Here is a 19,847-nt window from a genome sequence, read left to right on the forward strand (position 1 = left end):
TGAGCATGTCGTCCCCCTCTTCCATCCCACACAGGTGCCTGGTGGACGGTATGCATGAATCGACCTGAGTTTTGTACTTTGAGGTGAGTGAATTGTATGATTGTATGAATTGTATTGTATGAATACAATAAATACACACACACACGTGTATATATATATATATATATATATATATATACACTATGTGTGTATATGTATACATACCTATATGTATAATATGCATAATGTATAATACTGTAGTTAATTTAAACACAAGATACTTGTGCTTCAACTGTATATGTACAGTAAAAATACATGTATGTATGTATGTACATTCTGAGAGTGTATATATATGTATATATACACACACACATACATACATATATTTGTCTATATATGTTGTATATGTACAGTACATATACATATGTTTGTAGATATATATACATTCTGAGAGTATTCTCTGTACTACATGTGTTTTACACATTTTCTCAACATGTGTTGATAAAATTACTGTTTCTGTAAATGGAGTCTGGTGTCTCTGGTGAGAGTCCTAGCGGCAGTTTCTGATTAAACAAAAAGGACCTTACTTTTTACCAAAAAGGTCTATCTCTGTAGGGATAATTTTCACAATAACATAGAATAACAATCTGAGTCTGTCAGTAGCAAAAGGAAACACTTTCAGTGGCTGTGGATCACAGTCCATTTGGCAGCCGCAGTGCTCTTGCTCAATACTCTGTTTGTCCCTTAGACACAAAAACATGGTAAAATAGGGCCCATAAACAGATAATATTTGACCGAGTTTCTCCTGTTTGTCTGGCATGTTAAACTCTTCCAGGACAAGTAGACGGGCATCAGATGCAATCCGGCGTGTTCCTCACCTCAAACTGGACCGATTAGTTACCGGTTCGTGGGTGCTGGGCTGTTGAAAGCAAAATCAACCCAAACTGACATCTCCAATCACCATCTAAAATGCTACCAACATTTTTGACTTGCTCACTGTATTTCAGAGACAGTGATACCAAGCAGGGGTGTCATGCAAGCCAAAGTTCTGGGGAGGCCCAATAAGAGCAAAGGGCATGGAGGTCCTTCACCAGAATAAAAGAAATAAATAAAAGACACAATTTTCTGTAATTTGACGTACATATACAAAGACTTTAGATTATTACTACTTATAGCTGCTCTAAATCAGCTTTTGTATCTCTGTAATCTACTATTTTACATAATTAGAAGAACATGTTTAATTCAGAATAAAATGATCATAACAGCAAAAATAAAGGTAATACAATACAGTATAAAATAAAATACTAATTTAAAAAATCCAGATGTCAAAAACCTGGTGCAGCTTCAATGGGCTTGATGCTTCTGATGCCAAGTGTTTCCTGTCTGCTTTCACTTTTCTGTCTCTTACTTTGAGGACCAACTATGAGCATCTCAGTCTTGTCTGTAGTCAGCTGTAAAACATTTCTGGACATCCAGCAATTAATATCACCCAATATCACTGAGATCGTGAGAGGAAAATTGTACAACTGTGTGGCATATGAATGGCAGGATACATTATGCTTCTTTATAATGGTACCAAGCAGGAGCATGTAGAGAAGAGCAGTGGCCCAAGGACTGACAGCTGTGGAACAGCAGAGGAGGTTTTTCTTTCTGCACATTTAAAACTGCTTATGGGAACATAAAAGCTCCTGTCCTTTAAGTAGGATGACATCCAGTGAAGAACCGGACCCGTGAAGCTGACTGAAATGTGGAACCTTCGAAATAAAACGATCACGATGTTTGTGTACAACTTATTAAAGTATTTCAATTAGAAACACGTGGAATGGAATTTAGTCTATAAGTATTACTTACAGCTGGATCTAGGTTGTTTTTCTTCAACAGAGGTGAAATTACAGCAGCTCAAGAGAAGCAGGGAATATGCCAGTCTGCAGGGAGCTAATATAAAATTTTCTATGTCACTCATAAAGCAATGAATGACAGACATGAACAGTTTGGTAGGGATGGACAAAACTTCCAGATCTCCTCCAGATCTCTGGAGTTAACGTAGCTGATGGCAGTAAATCAGCATGAGGGTGAGGCGAGGCAGCTACGTTTAGAATTCATTGATAAATATACCGGCTGTATGAGCAGGAATGTAACGTGCTAATACATCTGTCAAAATGTGTCTGTTTAAAGGAGCACATTACATAAAAATAGAAAATAAGGGTCGGACATTGCAAAATCTAGAACAGCTGTTGCTGCAAGACCTTTGGAAATGACTAGGTCAAGAGTCTAACCCTTTGCATGGTCAGACCCAGTGACATATTAGTGACATGAGGGGATCAGCAAATCAGATGACAGAGAGATGACACACTGCTTCCTTGTGTCCAGCAGACTGTCCACGAGGTGCATAAACTCTTCTTCAAGAATCTCAGACTGTTGACTTTTTAAATATGTGGGGCCAACGTGGCACCACAGAGTCTGTGAAGTTGTTCCTGGAAAAAAAATGTGTCAGTGCCTTCCTTAAATCCCAGCCAATCTATGTTATTTCATTGTTTCCAGCTGATCCACAGGTCCCCCATGTCGCCGTTGCACTGCTCAGCCTCTGCTGTCATCCCCCATGCCCCTGTCACCCCCATCAAGGGTAGACTGCAGACCAGTGATGAAAATGTATTGTGAGAGTTGTGTTGCTCTCTTGAATCTCTCAGCAGTACGCTGAGCATGCCAGCAGAGGTCTCTGGTTCTGACTCACTTGTGGACTGTTCCTGTGTTGCTATGCACCAATCTAATACTGATATTAGATATTAATTTTTTGAGATGATCCCTTCAATTCAATTTTGTCAAAACAAAACTTGCCAGTTTTCTAGACTACCGCTTATTTCCATGTCAAGGTAGTGGAGAGGGCGCCCTCACTGTCACGTCAACTTGCTGCTGAGAGTCATACAGGTTGTGTGTCTGTTCGGACGCTGTCCGAAGAGGCAGGTGGGAGGGGGCGGGGGATCAACTTGCGACTGCAGAGGTTGGCAAGGGGGAGGGGGGTGGGGGATAGACTGATGCAGCCAGGCCACACAACACAAACTGCTACCAAATAAATTGTATTTTATAATTAACATAGACCCATGTGTCTACACGTAATTGACTGGGTTATCTGAAAAATGCAAAAAAAAATAAATCTACGGACTCCGGTTGACTGACAGGTGAACGGACGGTGTTGGCAAAAGGTAATGCAAAAGGTCATGTTCTGGAGTCGTGCCTAAATGAAGATCATGGATCAAACGAAAAGACCAAAGAAGTCGTCAGGTGCCCAGTTTCGAAAAAGACAAAAAGAAGAAGAGGAGAAACGGGCAAAAGAAAAAGGTATGCAGATTTCTATGAGCGATGAGGGACGGTAGGCTATCGGCTATTTATTAGCCTCTTGCTAATATGTTGCTAAGCTACAGAAGACGACTGTGTTTGATATTTAGTTTTGCTGAACTAGCAACTATTAGAACTGAGGCATCATGTCATGCAACTAATTTCACCCATGGGCAACCGAGTCTAGTTTGTGTTTGTAACACAACAAGTGCAAATTCACACAGCCGTCCTGATGTTGCACACTTGAATTACCAGTTAGTGTGATTTGTGTTTTTCTTCTTTTATTTCCATTCTGTAAATATACATATGAAATGGTGCATTACTTCGTGACACGTCTGTCCAACTCAGCAGGAAGTGCTGTTATTTATGATTGGCTTTAAATAAAATGAATTTTCCCCAAATGCAAAATACAAAAAAAAAAAAAAATACTACACAATTACACAAAATGTCTCTGGCTCCCTGCTTCCTAATTACTATTTTCCAATGGGTACAAGTGATTAAAACAAAGCAAACATTCAATGTTGGGGTTCCTACACATTACAGCCGGAGTTAGCATAGCAACGGCGTCTACACCGAAAATTAACTTAGCGGCTAACTTTACACACAACAGCTCCAGTTACACTTCAAATACTCAGTGGGAATAAACGGCCAACTTTCCCCACTCTCGCCATAACTCCCTGCATACTTCTGTTCACTTATTACCCAGTTTGCTTACCTGTAAATATACATATGAAACGGTGCATTACTTCGTGACACGTCTATCCAAATCAGCAGGAAGTGCTGTTGTTTATGATTGGCAGGGGTGCTCACTATGGGGGATACTCCCTCTTGTGGCGAAAAGAGGCAACAACACCTACTCTCCTATACACCGTTTTAAATGCAGGAACTCAGAGCACAATCGCCATTTTTGTTCATACACAGCAAGGAATATGTATTTTGGAAGGCAGTACCTTTTAGCTTTTCAACACTATGTTTTATATTGCTATAATGAAATGAGACTACAATTAAATGAAATTAAATGAAATTAAATAGCTATTACATTAAATGAAATATGGGGGGTGGCTTTTTTACATTAACCTTTTGTATTTATGAATTTCTTATCCAATGAACTATTGAACTCATCTTCACACTGACTGTGGACTTCATTATTCCTATACGCTATATGCTAAGTTAAATAACTTCTAACATACATTGACATGGCATTTTGTAAGCTACATGTGATATAGCATTTAAATAATTTGTAGTATGTTATGCTTAGTTAATAGAATGTTAACAAATGTTAATAAAATGTGCATTATGCTCATTTTAATTGGGTAACTGATGCATGTGTGATGTCAGTGTGATCTAACTTGCATGTTGTATCTTAATTGTAAATTCAGGGGCAGTTCTGAAATATTTTGGGGCCGGAGCACCCACTGGCCAAAATGTGGAGTCAGACACCTGCACAGCAGCCACGGACATGGTCCTGGAGTCTGATGAGGAGCCATCTACTTCCTCAGCCACATGTTCGTTGCAGGAGTCCTGTGTGTGTGTTTGTGTGTGTGGGTGGGTGGGTGACAATGACAATACAATTTTCTCTTTGTTAGAAATACCTCAATTAGAAATCCCACCAAATCCTGTGCCTGAGGATGAGCCTCTGTCTGCTGACCCTGCTAACTGGCCTTCAGTTCTGACTGACAGAATTCGGAGACAGCTGGTTTGTAGAGAACCAAGTGAGGTACTTGCTGACTTTTGCTTTCCCCAGGAATGGTTCTTTGTATTATTTTGCTTTCTTCAGGGATTTTATTCATCTGTTTTTTCTTTGTCCTAGTTACGTTTTTTGTATTTATTAATATATGTAATAAAGTAATCCAAATAATATAATGTATTGTTGTGTTGTTTGGGGGCAAGTCCTTTGTTTGTGGAGGGTTTTTTTTAGGGGGGGGCAAGGGATGGTTCGCCCAGGGTGCTAGTCTAGCCAGAACCGCCTCTGAGCATTCAGCACAATTTTGCAGCAGCATCAGGATCCTGGCTCCGATCTTGTCCAGGCAAATTTCACAGAGCCAACAATTCCTGCCTCAGACAACTCATACCAGCACTGGGGAGTCGACAGACTTTGGTTTTCTGGCCTTGCTGCCACTTCCGCTGTGCCCTCTGCGCTGGTGTAGAAAGCGAGAGGCTGCTCAGCACAGTCTCCAGCACCGTGGATGAACAGAGTCGTCGCCTCTTAAGCTGCCGCCCACACAAACACACTGCAAATCTGAAATGTAGGGAAGAAAACCAGTCATACTGTCTATCACTGATATGAGTCAGTCTCATGTCGAGGGCTTGGACTTCCCCACAGGTAGACTTTACAGAAGGGACTCTTCCTCTAGCACTGAAAAGACAACAACTTGACAAAGTAATGACTGTTTCTGCTGCTGTGGAAGAGGGAAAAGTTTCATCAGCAAAATGTTTCATTTTTTACCAGTGTGCTGTCACACTGAGTTAACACAACTTTGAATCCTGTTGTTTTGTTGTTGTTGTTTTATGTATTATTATTATGTACCACTGAATTGTGATTTACAGTTTTTCTCAGTCACTTTGGTGCTTTTCTCAGATCAGAATGAAGATTCTCATAATTATTAGTTCAACCTCCACAACATTTAGTCATTTGTGCACATCATAGTAGCACTTTCTCCTTCCTCTGAAGCAATTGCAAATGTTTTCGGACATGTTTCAGTTGCTTTCATACAATTCTCTGCTGTTTTAACATTATCATTTGCTCATGCTCATGAATAGTCATTCCCAATAAAACTAATAGTCTTCATTTTATTGCTTGAGTCATTACATACAAAATTGTTGAACTAGTTATCAAATTCTGCAAATTTGACAGAGTTTGTACTGTTAGATTGTTCACAGCTCTACCAAAAGGGTGTTTCTTATTTTTGTTCTAAATAAGTGACTGCAGTGTATTTTTCTTTTGCACAATGCTATAGAAATGCAAAGCACATATACAGTAAAAAATGTGAATCGTACATATTCAGTGTCTTGTACTCACTTACTCCCCTAACTACTGCAATGTGTAACTTTACTGCTGTTTTCAAATGGTGGAACAAGGAGTGTATAGTGCTGTCTTGAGCATTTTCAGGTAGTGTCACCGAGTTCTGACCTTTTTTGGCATTGGAAAATACTGGGAGAATAAACTGTCATAAATAAAGAATTTCAAGTACTGCTCATTTTGAATGTTTTCTTTTTACTAAGTTACTTGCTTACAGCCTACTGCTTGGTGTGGACTGTGATTTCATTGATCCAGTTTATCTGCTGGTGGACGGTGACTTCCTTTTGCATTATATCTTGGTCTCTGTGAATACTTGATTCTCATTGGCTGCAGGGTGTCGATTACAGTAATTCCTGATAATGGACACCAACTAAGTAGCTGCAGTGAAACCATTCTGAATGAACTCCCTAGCTACATCACACATTAACCTGACATGAGTAACCATAGAAACAGGGACGCAGTGAAAGCCTCTGTTTACAATTTATTGCAACACATTAACATGTAATTACGACACATTGAGCGTATTCTTCAATGCATCATCCTCTGAACACCACAGGATGGTGACTGCTACACACACGTTACGGCCTGTGAAACACTCAAAATGACGGCAATCATTAAAGCAAACAACATTTTGTTAGGCTTGACGTATAAATTGCGGGTACACAAGGTGAGAAAAATGATCACAGCAATTTTTCTTTTATTAGAGGCAGCAAAGCTCTGTCGCCCTCGAGATGCTTGAGTCCAATTCCCTTCCATAGCCAGTGGTTATATAATCTCCACATGACGATGAACCTGTACGTGCTCATGATATTCAGACACACAAGGACATCTGCACGTTGGCTGACTGCTCGATCGCTGTCAGTTCAGTCAACAGCCCTTAAAAGAGAAAATAGGAATCTCAGATTTTCAGGGAACAGTTGAGAGATGAGAATACAATCTAATATAAGATGTGATGTAATTACCTGCGGCCTGACAAGTGTATTGTACTTCTCAGGGGAGGCTGCACTCATTGTTGTTGTGTAAATAGTCCCTCTATCAACAGAGCAGACAAGAGATATGATCAAATGCCATGCAAAACATAAACTTGATGAAAGCAAGCTATGCACAGACTCCTTAAAAATATGAGAATAAATCATGAGGATGTAAAAAAAATAAGCCTGAAACTCTCTTTGTGATTGTTTTAATTGAAGCTCAGCTACTGCTGTTCTATATGCTACATGCTATGTGCTGAAGTATGGTGACAAACAAAGGCCTGTTGACATTATCGCTGAGGTGGGCAGAGGGAAACAGTCGCCCCATCTCAGCAGCAGGGACAGTCATGTGGTTCCTTGAAACAAAAATGAGAGCCCGATGAACAGATGGCATTCTGCTTACCCATTACACACTGGAACCAGCGACAAAACCTGCAGGGCGAGACGCGGTTACAAATCCATACATTGTCTCTGACGTTCACAATGTGCAGCACACATTTTGCCTCGGTATCACGTGTGCTTTGTACTTTGTTCCCCTGAGAGACTTTTTAACCCAGACTCGCCTGGTAAAGTGTCTCCAAGTTGATGTGAGCTTGGCCCGTAGCATTTAGTGCTTTGTTGGCAGCGTCTCTATGAAACAAACACATCACAACAGCATAATAATAATAATAATAACAGTAACAGTATTGTGGAGGTATTCATCATGTGAGATGAGTCACCTTCGATGATCCCAGGCTGGGGGAGGAAGCCAGTGGTCAAAGTTCGTCTCCACTCTGTACCATCTGAAACAGGAACACACACTTTTATGTTTGGGTACAGTTGTGCAACACACACCCTGGTACACCAGAGTAACCCTAACCCTGCTCAGATGCTTTATTTCGCCTACCCTCCGTTCACAGGATCAAGTGGCCAGATATCAGCGGGGCCCATCCGGTCCCTGGTGATGACGGCCCCCTCTCCCGCTCGCACGCCAGCCACGATGTAATACACGCCAGTGATGATGGGGATTTTGGAAAGACGCATCACCGCATCCTGAAAGTCCTCCGCTTCCTCCAGCGTCTGCACACGTTCACTTAGTCAAACTTTCATTTCCTCATACAGTAACCGTCTTCATCGCTCTGCGTCACACTCACCTCCCTCACCAGCCAGCTCACTGGGGCTCTCCGAAAGAGGAGGGCAGACACCACGTTCTTCCACCAGTTCCACCAGTGTTCGCTGCCTGATGACCACAAACAAACATGCAAGCAAAAAGAAACATAAGCTGCGGTCATCACAACAGGGCTTCACGGCTGCTGAGGAGACAGGTGGTCTCACCCCGCTGGTCGCCAGAGACAGTGAACTTGTTAGGACTCTGTCCTGTCCATAGGCCAACATAGCCAGCAAATGAAGTTCCACGGTACGCCACCTGGATGGTGTCAACAAACAGCAACAAAAGCAAATCCTTGGTCACCTCAAAGACATTCATTAACTAAAATGAAGTGATGAATGATTCACCATTTCTTTTGTTTTTTCAGTTTGAGGAGGCACCACAGTGATTGGGTGTTTAAATGCTATAAATACATACTGTACCTCTCCGTTCTTGAAGAAAACTACGTTGACAGTCAGATTCCTCAGGTTGGGATGTGGATAATCCAGGTTCCTGCCGTGGTACACGTGCCCATTTGTGTCCTGAGCTACGATGCTAGTGCAAAATCTACGAAGGCAGAAAGTTTGTTTACATGCATGAGTGGGCTCTCACTGTCCCACACTCTGTGGCCCTGCATCGGTCACACGTTTCTGTTATTCATGTGTAATTAGACTTAAAATCAGACATACGCAGAAATTTCATAGGCAAAGTTGAGAATGACGACATCCGCAAGGCTTCCTCCCAACTGTGAGGCCATGCCGCGGATCTCCCCTGCGTACGGCTGAGGAATATAGCTTTCCAGGGCAGTCACAATCGGCTTCACTACATAATGCACCCATTTAGGAACTGTGGAGCTGACAAAAACAAAACAGGAAAAAGAAAAGTGCAATCACTGTCACAATCACCGTGCTCACTGAGCCACCCCTTAGAATTCCTGCTCACCCACAGCTGCCATAATGTGTCAAAATTAACTTCATGTTTAAGGCAGCATGTTTGTGGCTTTCTAACAGAATGAGCTCTTTTGCTGTTTGTGGTTATGTGATGATTACATTGTAGTTCATTCCCCTCCTTGTTTACCACCACTCATAATGAAAGTGAAAGCATGCAATCTGTGGCTGTTTGTTTCCAGAGAGGGTTCAGATTTCCACCCTGACAATCCTTCTTTCAATAGAATATATGTGCATCACTCCTATGATGTTAAAAATGTTTAAATACACACTAAATAATAACTCATGGATAACTTCTACAGCAGAAATCATTTTAATATATTGTTAATTGCTGGAAAACTTACTCAATGACCTCTGCGGCGGCTTTCTTCAGAAAGTCCACGTCAAAGACTTTGGTCAGAGGCGCCCATCGCACCTCTGGATCTTCATCCAGGTTGATATTCAGCGTGGGTGGCGCAAACTCTGCCCGGCAGGGCGCCAGGAGTCCGAGTAGCAGCGGCAGCAGCAGCGCAGCCCGCGCCATCCCGAGCGGGCCGGTCGGAGCCAGCCGCGGGCCGATACCGGAGGCGGCACAGCGGCGACTACCAGCGGAGACACTGCGGCCGCAGGCGCGCCTGCTGCACGACACACCGACGGCACGGCTCAGGTCAGCCATCAAAACTACTTGGTGAGGGTTAGGAGAAGATCTCGGCTGGGACGAACAACAATGAAACTTCCGCTCCGACTTTTTCAGTATAAAAGCTGGTCAGTACAAAGGTCGCACAGTGCACAGGCAGTTTACGCAAACCAGTGGCTTTTGGATCAATAATAATCACAATAATATCAGCATAGAGATAAAATGGAAACACTCTAATTAATTACAAGTACATCAAAACTAACAATTTTGAGTTAATGTAGTTTTTATTATCATATAATGTGTATTTCTTTAATTGCATATATCACGACAACAACAACAACAACAACAATAATAATAATAATAATAATAATAATAATAATAATAATAATAATAATGTGTAATTGTACCTCACTTGGGTAACTCGATAAAAAGTAATTTCTCATAATAGACTGAGAGCACAGGGTGTTTAGGGGTAGGCCCACCCACAGTGTTCCAGGAAGTCAATTAGAGGAACCAGACTAACTGAGGTTAAAAGAGGAACTCTCTGGTTTTGGTGACATGAAGAACTTTCCTACAATGATCAGGTCTCACTATTACTTGTGCTATTTTTATTTTATTTTATTTTATTTTTTGGCATGGGCTCCCTGTTGACAACAAAAAAAATCCATCCACTGTGCTCTTGCTTCTCAAAGTGTCACAACTGTGCAGTTCAGCTGAACTGAAGGCCAAATCATTTCATAGGAAGAAGGACAGAACAATAAATAGTGTAATTAAAAATTACGGATATGCTTGTGTTTGGCACTGTACCTTTTTTTTTATTGCTATTGCTATTGTTGTTGTTGTTGTGGACATGGCGAAGTTTACCCGTAAGGAAGTGGCCTGTAATTTGTTGACAGTACGCTCTTATTTTGAAAAATGTCCTCCCGGAAATTGTATTATTGTTTTTGCCCAAAGGAACGCAGTAATTCCCTGCAGCTCTAATCTTCAGAGTGTGTCTTTACTCGGTGAGCTTTGTAGAGCTTTGAACAAAGTATTTATGAAATTATTATCACATTTTAAGTTAACTGGCAATTGAAGACAACAGGGAAAAAAGGTGATGTGCTTTCACATTATGGCGCTGCACTATCCCTATTTCTTACAGTATGTAGTTCATTGAGTGACTTTACAAAGTGGTGGCATTGTTCAATGATGTGTTTGAAGGACACAAGCTAAGAATTGCTTGACAGCTTAATGATTTAGGCTTTAAAACTGGGCTGTTTAACCCCTTCATTTTTAAACCAATACGTCAAAACCTTCCATCGCTGCTAGTTGACTGTACAGACAAAGTGCTCTTAGATGCTCACTCAGTCAAGAATGAAAACAATGATATTTTAAGCTTGAAAAATGTTTGGTGTAAATATCAACATCTTTATTGCTACGCAATAAATAAATATGTACATGTTCTAATCTTTGTAAAATCAGGAAACGTTTCTTGGCCATCATTAGATGCTCAGTAGATTACCTGCAGTGAAGCTTCCCCTCCCCACAAACTGAGGAACTGAGCCAGCACCACAAGCCATTTGAATGAAATGCAGTTGAGCCTGTTTTAGACAATTATTCGTACAAAACTCCACCGTGTCGCTGAGAGTTGGTTTTAGTAACAATCTGAGTCTTCACAAGCGTCTCAGCATTCAGGTGTTATAACCTCCTCTATATGATGCTGTGTTTCTAAATAAGGACTGCTGTAGAGTTCTGTGGTTCACACACACACACAGTCAAAATCATTTTTCGAGACTTACCCTAATAACCATAACCATGACCACTGCCTTACCCTAACCTTAACTCACGTCTTCATCCTAAAATGTAATGATTTACATCATGTACTTGCATTGTGTCCCCATAAGGAAGGCGAGTCCCACAATGTGATTAATCCAAACGGATGTGTAGATGCATGTCCCCACAACGTGAGTAATACACACACAAACCCCCACACGCACAGACACGACACATGCACGCACACAGATGTCACACACAGTGGCATGTGATGCCTGAACTAATGATGATTAGATAATTAGATAATGGCTAAATAATGATGCTTTAGAATTCAAATCAAAAGCCTCAAAAAAAGCAGAGTTTTTATTTTTTTTGTTGGTCGGGGAGGGGCTGCAACATGACTTGCACACAATTGGGTGAAAATGCACTGTGATCCAGCTGCCATAAACTCATTTTGCATGTGTAATACAATGTTCAACTGTAGCTGTCAAATCAAAAAATCCATGCAGAGAGTCACAAGCTGTTGTTTCACATGATGCATGAAGTTGCAACATAAACTGTGAGCCATTAGCAAAAATGCATGAAGGCACGTCACACTGAATTGACTTAATTCACTGTGTTGCATCTGGATAAGTTTTAAAAAAAAATTCACAGCCCTTCTTCCTCTGACATCACGCTCAGGTGGCCATATTGTCTTCGTACAGTTTGACATACCCGTGAAGCATCTGCATCAGGTTCTTCTGATAGCTTCTTGTCCTCAGCCACGCCCCCTTGTGGCTGAAAGAATGGATGTTTTTGGACCCTCTCTTCAAGGTCAACCTTTTCTTTGGCGAGCGCTCACAACGTGTTTGGAGCCTTGTGTGAAATCAGCCTCGCAGCGCTGACCGTTCTGCCTGCTGCCTCATTCACAGTGCACACACTATTCTCAGCAATAACCATGGAGGCCATATCTGTGCACACAAGGTCCGCAGTCATCCCAGCTGTTATGTCCTTTGTGAAACCAAGTTTCAAAGTTAGCCATTTATCAGCCAGCATCTCAATAACAAGGTCTATGCTTGCTATCACATTACTACGGTTCTTGGAAGCCAATTTTTATCCCGTGACTATGTGTTTTCGCTGCCTCTGTGACACTGGTGTCAGTGTTTTCTGCAGAGGCCATCAGGGTTGCCTCTTCAGGCAGCGAGGCTCCAGAGAGGCCACATCCCGCCTCGGCTCAATTATGAATTCCCTTCCAGTCAGTAAAGAGTACATTCAGATAAAACTGTGGACTAATCGGGAATGACAGAAAACAAACAATACGAATAGCCAGATCCATTCAAAGTAGAGTTGCATGTAGCTAGCGTGTGATATCAGCACTGCAGTGCAGCGGTGACAACTTTGGATGATGATTAACACTATAGCAGTCAGATGTTATACGTTAGATATAACGATGGTCACCAAAGTGCCTTTGGCTGGTTTCATGTCCTTTGCATCCTGAGCAGCTGTCCAGGCTCTTCTGTGGATGTAGTTGCCTCGTCCATTGTGCCATCACCTTTGTGCTCCTGATCTGGCTCTTTAGCTGCTAAATGTTCACCGTGTTGACCAGCTAGCGGCTAATGTTGTGGTTTGGCTGTATGGCGCCGGGCAGGCAGTGTACAGTGGGTTTATCAGAGCTTTTCCACTGAAAACTACTTCCTGCTGTGGCTGGAAATGAAATCAACGAGAGCAGTGAGAGAGAACCAAAACATAAAGCTGCAGCCAGTAAAACCAAAACAGTGAACTGAAAGACGCTGAAATGCTCCGGAGGAACTACAGAGCTGGGTGATGATTGTGGGTCTGCCACTACTAGCACCACCTTTCACAGTACATGATGTGATTGATCAGTTGATAATATAAAAATATTGATTAGAGCGGCGTTAAAGTTTTGCGTTCTCTTAAAACTCTGTAGTGTTCAGTACACCGGACAATGACCAAAACAATCAGAATATTTTGATGGAAAATCTGAGAGGCTTCAGATTGAAAGTTTAATTTGTTACTGACATATTTTCAGTTGCTCCTTGTTGCAGCACCATATCAGTTTAGGCCTAATGAAGATTTATAGCTTGGTTAAAAAAAAAAAAAAAAAAAAAAATGGCATCCAGCTTGGAGTGTAGTTCTACATCCACAAGGTGGGGCTGGTGCTGCATTTTTGAGCACATCAGGCCTGTCAACCAGCGTCTTAGAGGTAAATCTCAAAATGCTGTGTTGACTTCATTTATGAGCAGACCAAATTACAAAATACTGTTTAGAATTATTTTAAAGATTATGAAAAAGAAAAAAATGGCATTTTCACAGTTCTTCAGAAGGCATGGTGGGTGGAAAGCATATGATCCGGTCCTTTTTATTTTCACTATCACTACAACTACAGCAGCGATACCACCCAGGAAACCGTCAGCGAGCAGCAGGAGGTTGGCGGAGACTGAGACTGGTCTTCCATAATATCAAATGTGAAAGTAAATCAAAGATATAGCCCTTTCCCCCGCAACCTCAAATACCATTTCCATCCACTGTGGTGTTCTCAAGTTGCCAGACACATTTTTTGCTCCTACTCAGCAGACTTTCAATATTGTTACAGCGGCTACAATACAGGATATAAACCATATAACCTGCACGGGAGTGAAATGACTAAACCAAAAGAAAATAACATTCAGGTAATTCAGTGAATTTGTAGTTTATGTCTACATTTTTATGGAAAAGCAAGGCCAAAAAGTTATTATCTCTAGCTTCTATGCTGACCTTGTGGACTGCAGGATCAGTTTTTATTAGTGTGTCATATTCATGACAGTATTTAGCGAGCACAATCCCCGTTGTGACAAGCTAAAAGTTGCAGTTTTCACTGTTTTAAAAATTCACTAACATCCCACAGATAGTTCCTTAGAAATGCTTCGCAATTTGAAATGTTTACAGCCTGTAATCTAAGACATGTTATTGATTTACACAGACTCTGCTGCTCTATGGGTTATGTAAGTGTTACGTAAGTATGTGTTGTTATGAGGAGCTGTCAGGTTGGCTGCCTACAACACGTTTAAGCCACCAGGCAGTGAAAGACAAATTCCACATGGGGGGTTGGGGGAGCTTTATTAATAGTTTAATATATATCAATAATACTTTATATACAAAATATGTACAACAAACAGCATTTTGTTACATTTCAAAATAAAAATCCCAAGTACCTCTTTCTATACAAAACTATTATTTTTGTTTGAACTTTACATTCACTCTCTTTGCCACAGACACATTTAAAGCAAATACATTGAAACGCCTGCCGTCGTTGTGTCTGCGTTAAACGAGTAAAGGCAACAGCATGAGCTGAGGTCAGGCCGTAGCTTGACCGGGAATTTGTGGGCAAGATGCAAATCAGGCTGAGCACAATGCGATATACTGCACACGCTCTCCTGGCGTACAGCAAAGGACTGCGTCAGCCTTCCTCCGGTAGCGATGCAAATACACTCAGTGGGTCACGTATCAAAAATAGAGATGTACGAGTAGTATAAACAAAAAATAATACTTACAAGACATGACTTCACAGGAACGCCATCTAGATGCACGAATAGTCATGAGTCACAAGTTAAATGGTAAAAGCGTGTATGGCCACATCACTCTTCATAGACGTGAGTGACACACCTCGTACAGTGACAACGCCCTGAATTCTCTGAACACGGTGAACACTTGTGTTCAATTAGCTCCAAGGTAATAAGGGTCAAAAGAGCAACGTCTTTTGTGACGTGCTGGTCGACACGGACCAGACTTCTCTGTTTTTTTTCTTTTTTGGTAACATTCTAGTCTAAACAATGGTTTGCTGCAGTTACAGGAGCGACAAACACTGAAGGTAGATCCTCCAATCACAGATCTACAGCAGGTAATGAGAATTTCAAGCAGCATCTACAAGGGGCTTTTGTTCAATCTTTACATTCATTACAGACTGGTGTGTGTGCAAAAAGTAGGTCCAAATAATTCTGGGGGGGCTTTTCTGTGCCTTACATTCTGGGGTTACCGCTGACATTCAACACTGAGGGTGAAGAAAACGAACCTTGCTTTAAAAAAAACCCTCTAGCAAGCTCCTGCGCACTCGTCGTCTTTAAACTGAGCATCTTCACAGTGTTTCAGAGCCATGCAACAGGTGATCCATGAGCTTTCTCATGGGCCCACTGAAGTCCTGTTTCAGCGTGCGATGAGCTGGCGATAAACGGCGGTGGCCATTCGGGGTTCTCTGCTGGGGTCAATGTTCTGACGCGCCAAACGTTGGCGGTGGTTTGAAGGGATACCAGTGCGTTTGTGTTTGTTTACCCTCTTTTCAGTGGGCCAGCCGTCCGACCCCATCAACTCTCAGAGGGAAAGATTCCAACAGAAACCCATCTGTTCAGTCTTTGGTTTCCAAGTTCAATGGGGGAACCTGCTTTAAAGCTTTGTGAAGAGCAGGGGAGTCCATGGGGTTCTGGAGGGGCACTGGAGAGCCTGCCCTTGGGGACATCACCAGAGATGAGGGGAGGGTCTCCGCGGAGCCGCTCATGCCCGGGTACATAACAGGCATGCCCCCGGGGTACCAGCATTTCTCCAGCATGGGCAGATAGGCTGTCACTGGTGCAGCTGCGGGGGGGATAAGGTAGAAGGGGAGACAGAATGGGGGCTGGTTGGGGGAGAAGCTCATGTAGCTGCCAGGACCTCCTGCCGTGTGACCGGGGAGAACCTCGTCCTCTGAGGAGTCGGACCTGGACTTCTTGGCCTGAGGCTCATCACCCTCCTGCTTGATGGCACCGGCCGTCCTCTCCGACACTGCCTGCTTGAGCTGCCCCTCCTTTGCGTGTCTTACTGACCACTTGGCTTTGGGGTCACGCTTGTCGTGCTCGCCCCCGTAGCCGCTGTCTGTGTCTGTGTCACTTCCGCTCTGCTCCCCCATTCCATGGGGGTAAGTCCTTTGGATGACAGGAACACAGTTCTTGGCTGGGCCCTGGGGCTGCCCAGCAGGTTTCTTCAGTTCCTCTGGGGCCGGAGGGGCGGACTCGTCTGGGTGTAGGCTGCTTCCATGCTGCAGGACCTCAGCTGCCATCTTCTGGATGTGGCTGATGACACGGGAAGGAGACAGGTCCCTGCTGCTTTCTTGGCTGGCCACATAGTGGAGCACCTCTTTTGCGCACAAGTGAAAGCCGGAGCGAAACATCTCCTTGCTGCTCTCTGCGCTGTCGCCTCCATGATCACCTGTACGATCAGAAAACCAATGTTACTGCACAGTTTCCTCATAGAGCAGCACACCTCTTCATGAAACACAGCTGTCTGTACTTTCACGCAACATCCCAGCGTCACACTTACTGATTTGCAGGTCCTTCTGTAGCGCGACTATTTTCTGCTGCTGCTGCTCCAGGAGGGTACTCAGGGCTTTCACGTGCTTGAGAGTGAGCTCCAGCACCACAGCTTTCTCCAAATGACCCAGCGTCTAAAACAGGAAGACCTTCGATAAGCATGTTGATCTTTCTTATGTAACACATTCTGCAGCTGAACAGAGGACGAGCCTCAAACACCCGGGAAGTCATGCAATCCACGTACACACACGCACACACAACTCTCAACAACAAATCCAAATCTAAACCCTTGTTAGAATTTAGACGATAACATTAAGAAATTGACAAAATTGAGAAGGGGAAAAAAAGCCAATCTACAGCTATTCTCCTTTTAAAACCCCCAAACTTTCATTTTATTTGAGAGGTAAAACCTGAATCCAAAGGCTGGAGCAAACAAACTGCTCAGCAGAACCATGTGGCGTCTCAGACTGTCTGACTGCTGGCAGACGGGCCATATGTAGAAGATAATACTCACTGTAAGCTTAAGATGTTCTGGCAACAAATCCTTCAGCTGGGCAATGCATTCGTTGATTCTGTCACGTCTCTTCTTCTCGATTAGTCGGTGGGGCAACTTGTAGGTCTCCTGGAAGAGGATCGAAATGCTGTCTGTGAGATCCAGGCTGCTTCGGGTTCAACTGATAAATGCAGGAAAATGATGCATTTCAACTTGAATTTACCTTGCTCTCTTCCCCGCGCTTCATGCCCCTCCTGGGTTTGTACACATAAATGGGGAAATCCATTCTTTGGAGACAAGATAAAATGAGTTAGTTTTAAGCTCTGGGCCAGTTTGGGTTCAGCATAAAGTGCTTCATAGTAGGTAAAGAAAAGAACAGAATAATTTTAGTTATTTTTTTTTCTCTTACCCTTGCATGTCAGCTATATCCAGTTTTGGCACACAGGGAGGTGGTTGCGCACTGGTAATCCTCTCCATGTCGCTTAACAGTAAAATCCGAATAAATTACTTGAAAAAGCCTTTAAATCGATCCAAACGCGTCTCTGTGGGCTCACTTCAAACCGAAGAAGAAAAAAAAGCAGTCGTACAAAAAAAGATGAAACGACAGGAAAAAGTAGGTCCTGTTATCCAGTGTGCGTGCTGTGGAGCTGGGCACGGCGCGCTGTCACCCTCAGGTCCGGGCTCAGTAGTGTGTCTCGGGAGGCTCCGCGGCCGGCACAATGTGTGAGAGCTGGGTGGGTTTGTGACTACGTGTTAAATAAACCCTGTGACTGCAGGCACGTCTCTCTGCTGGAGACACAGACTCGACACCGTCACATGAGCCTCACGTGTTGGACGGCGCTTCAAACTCCTCACCCTCCCCGCACGCACGCACGCACGCACACACACACAGACACGCACGCACGCGCGCACCCCCTCCTCCTCGCCCTGCTGCTGGAGTACAACCCATTTCTGTAGTACTCCTCCACCGGGGCCGAGTCCCGTGTACCACCATGCTCCGGCTGTGCAGGCAGAGCCGTGTTTGCAGAGACAGTAAGTGGAGCAACAGTTAGCTCGTCAACACTCACCGAAACACGAGCCCTTAAACTGCAGACATGGCACCGTTTATATTAATAACAGCGCAGCTGAAAATACTATGGACTGACAAACACCAGGAAGTTATTTATTTATTCGTTTTTTATTATTCGTCAATAGCTAGAGAGGTTAGAAAAAGTGGGATATGTTCACAATAAAGTAAACCCTGTGTGTTTGTAATAGCTAATATTATTCGGATATTAGACCACAATGAACCATGCTTTTAATAGCACGTTAATAGCAGAACAGCTAGCCTATAGGCTACTTTGATACTAAAAATAATAATAAAAAAACTTAGAATATTTCCAGTGTTTTGTTCTGCGATTAACATGAATGACTTTAAATATGAGTTTTAATACGTTTTACTAATCCTTCATTATATAGTTTGTTCATTTTCTTTGTGGATTGAAGTTTATGGGCTTTAAAACAGACGACACGAATGATAAGTGAGTCGCACAAACGCTGGAGTGGCGCTGGAAGCGTCCCGTGTGTGACCGCGGCTGCCGCTCGCAGTATTACCGCAGCCCGTCCCCGCCGCGCTGTCACGTTGCGCTCCTCATGGCCACGAGCGAGCCGAGGAGCGGATCCCTGCCGGTGACGTCACGCGCGCAGTCAACCGAGAGCGCCCGACCGGTCGGTCGGTTCCACCCGCCGACGTCCCGAAGCAGCCGGAGGCTAAAGATAGACACGGCTCCAAAACAGCGCAGGCGGAAACGAGGGAGCGGGAGAGACGGCTCCGTCCGCGCGTCTGAAGGCCGATCAGACCCCGTAAAAGACGAGTGGTGTCAGTGAGGGGTCTCCCTCTTTTCCCTTTATCATATCATTACTGTGGATTCACACACACACACACACACACATTGAGGTATATAGATCTTGTATATTTTATGTAATGTTGCATAGTTTGTAACAATGGGTCATACTTTGGAAGCCAAACATATTTTTTGCATGTAAAAAAATGCAAAATGAATACAGTGATGCAAAAAGTATAATAGCTTCCTCTGAAGTGTAGAAATATTACATAGCATAAACTGGTAATCAAGTAAAGCACAAGTAATGGTATTTAAGTACAGTACTGGAGTAACTGCACTTATCATTACTGCAAACATTCACCTATGTTGTCACTGTAAAGCGATTGTGTGGCTCGACACTGATTTCTTCTTAACACTACATCAAGTATACAAATGGGTACACTGTTGGATGAAATGTGTCCCATTATTAATAT

General features: G+C 43.0%; 2 protein-coding genes across 2 annotated transcripts; both read right to left on the reverse strand.

Moving 5' to 3' along the window:
• Window positions 1–6,799: 6,799 nt before the first annotated feature.
• Window positions 6,800–10,096, reverse strand: LOC121615663 (N-acylethanolamine-hydrolyzing acid amidase-like). The gene is made up of 11 exons (XM_041950032.1): window positions 9,720–10,096; window positions 9,118–9,282; window positions 8,872–8,995; window positions 8,617–8,707; window positions 8,436–8,521; window positions 8,189–8,361; window positions 8,022–8,084; window positions 7,866–7,932; window positions 7,706–7,734; window positions 7,294–7,363; window positions 6,800–7,207 (listed from the first exon to the last, which is right to left on the reverse strand). Exons 1-11 carry the CDS (start codon window positions 10,028–10,030, stop codon window positions 7,199–7,201), a joined length of 1,188 nt encoding a protein of 395 aa, XP_041805966.1. The 5' UTR covers window positions 10,031–10,096; the 3' UTR covers window positions 6,800–7,198.
• A 4,724-nt stretch (window positions 10,097–14,820) lies between these two features.
• On the reverse strand, window positions 14,821–18,339 carry bhlhe40 (basic helix-loop-helix family, member e40). The gene is made up of 5 exons (XM_041950031.1): window positions 17,961–18,339; window positions 17,775–17,838; window positions 17,573–17,680; window positions 17,069–17,192; window positions 14,821–16,957 (listed from the first exon to the last, which is right to left on the reverse strand). The coding sequence occupies exons 1-5, from the start codon at window positions 18,026–18,028 to the stop codon at window positions 16,122–16,124; spliced, it is 1,200 nt and encodes a 399-aa protein (XP_041805965.1). The 5' UTR covers window positions 18,029–18,339; the 3' UTR covers window positions 14,821–16,121.
• Between the last annotated feature and the right edge of the window lie 1,508 nt (window positions 18,340–19,847).

Source organism: Chelmon rostratus, chromosome 2 (assembly GCF_017976325.1).
Source record: "Chelmon rostratus isolate fCheRos1 chromosome 2, fCheRos1.pri, whole genome shotgun sequence".
Classification (NCBI taxonomy): Eukaryota; Metazoa; Chordata; class Actinopteri; order Chaetodontiformes; family Chaetodontidae; genus Chelmon; species Chelmon rostratus.

What these genes read in the sequence shown, in the direction of transcription:
- bhlhe40 (XM_041950031.1), bottom strand. Translation starts at nt 18,028, where the DNA reads ATGGAGAGGATTACCAGTGCGCAACCACCTCCCTGTGTGCCAAAACTG. An exon ending in CAGAACATCTTAAGCTTACA is followed by an intron (nt 17,193 to 17,572) that starts GTGAGTATTATC and finishes TTCCTGTTTTAG; the next exon opens with ACGCTGGGTCATTTGGAGAA. An exon ending in ACAGAAGGACCTGCAAATCA is followed by an intron (nt 16,958 to 17,068) that starts GTAAGTGTGACG and finishes CTGATCGTACAG; the next exon opens with GTGATCATGGAGGCGACAGC.
- LOC121615663 (XM_041950032.1), bottom strand. Translation starts at nt 10,030, where the DNA reads ATGGCTGACCTGAGCCGTGCCGTCGGTGTGTCGTGCAGCAGGCGCGCC. An exon ending in GCCGCCGCAGAGGTCATTGA is followed by an intron (nt 9,283 to 9,719) that starts GTAAGTTTTCCA and finishes TGTTTTTGTCAG; the next exon opens with CTCCACAGTTCCTAAATGGG. An exon ending in ACTTGGAGACACTTTACCAG is followed by an intron (nt 7,735 to 7,865) that starts GCGAGTCTGGGT and finishes CTCGCCCTGCAG; the next exon opens with GTTTTGTCGCTGGTTCCAGT.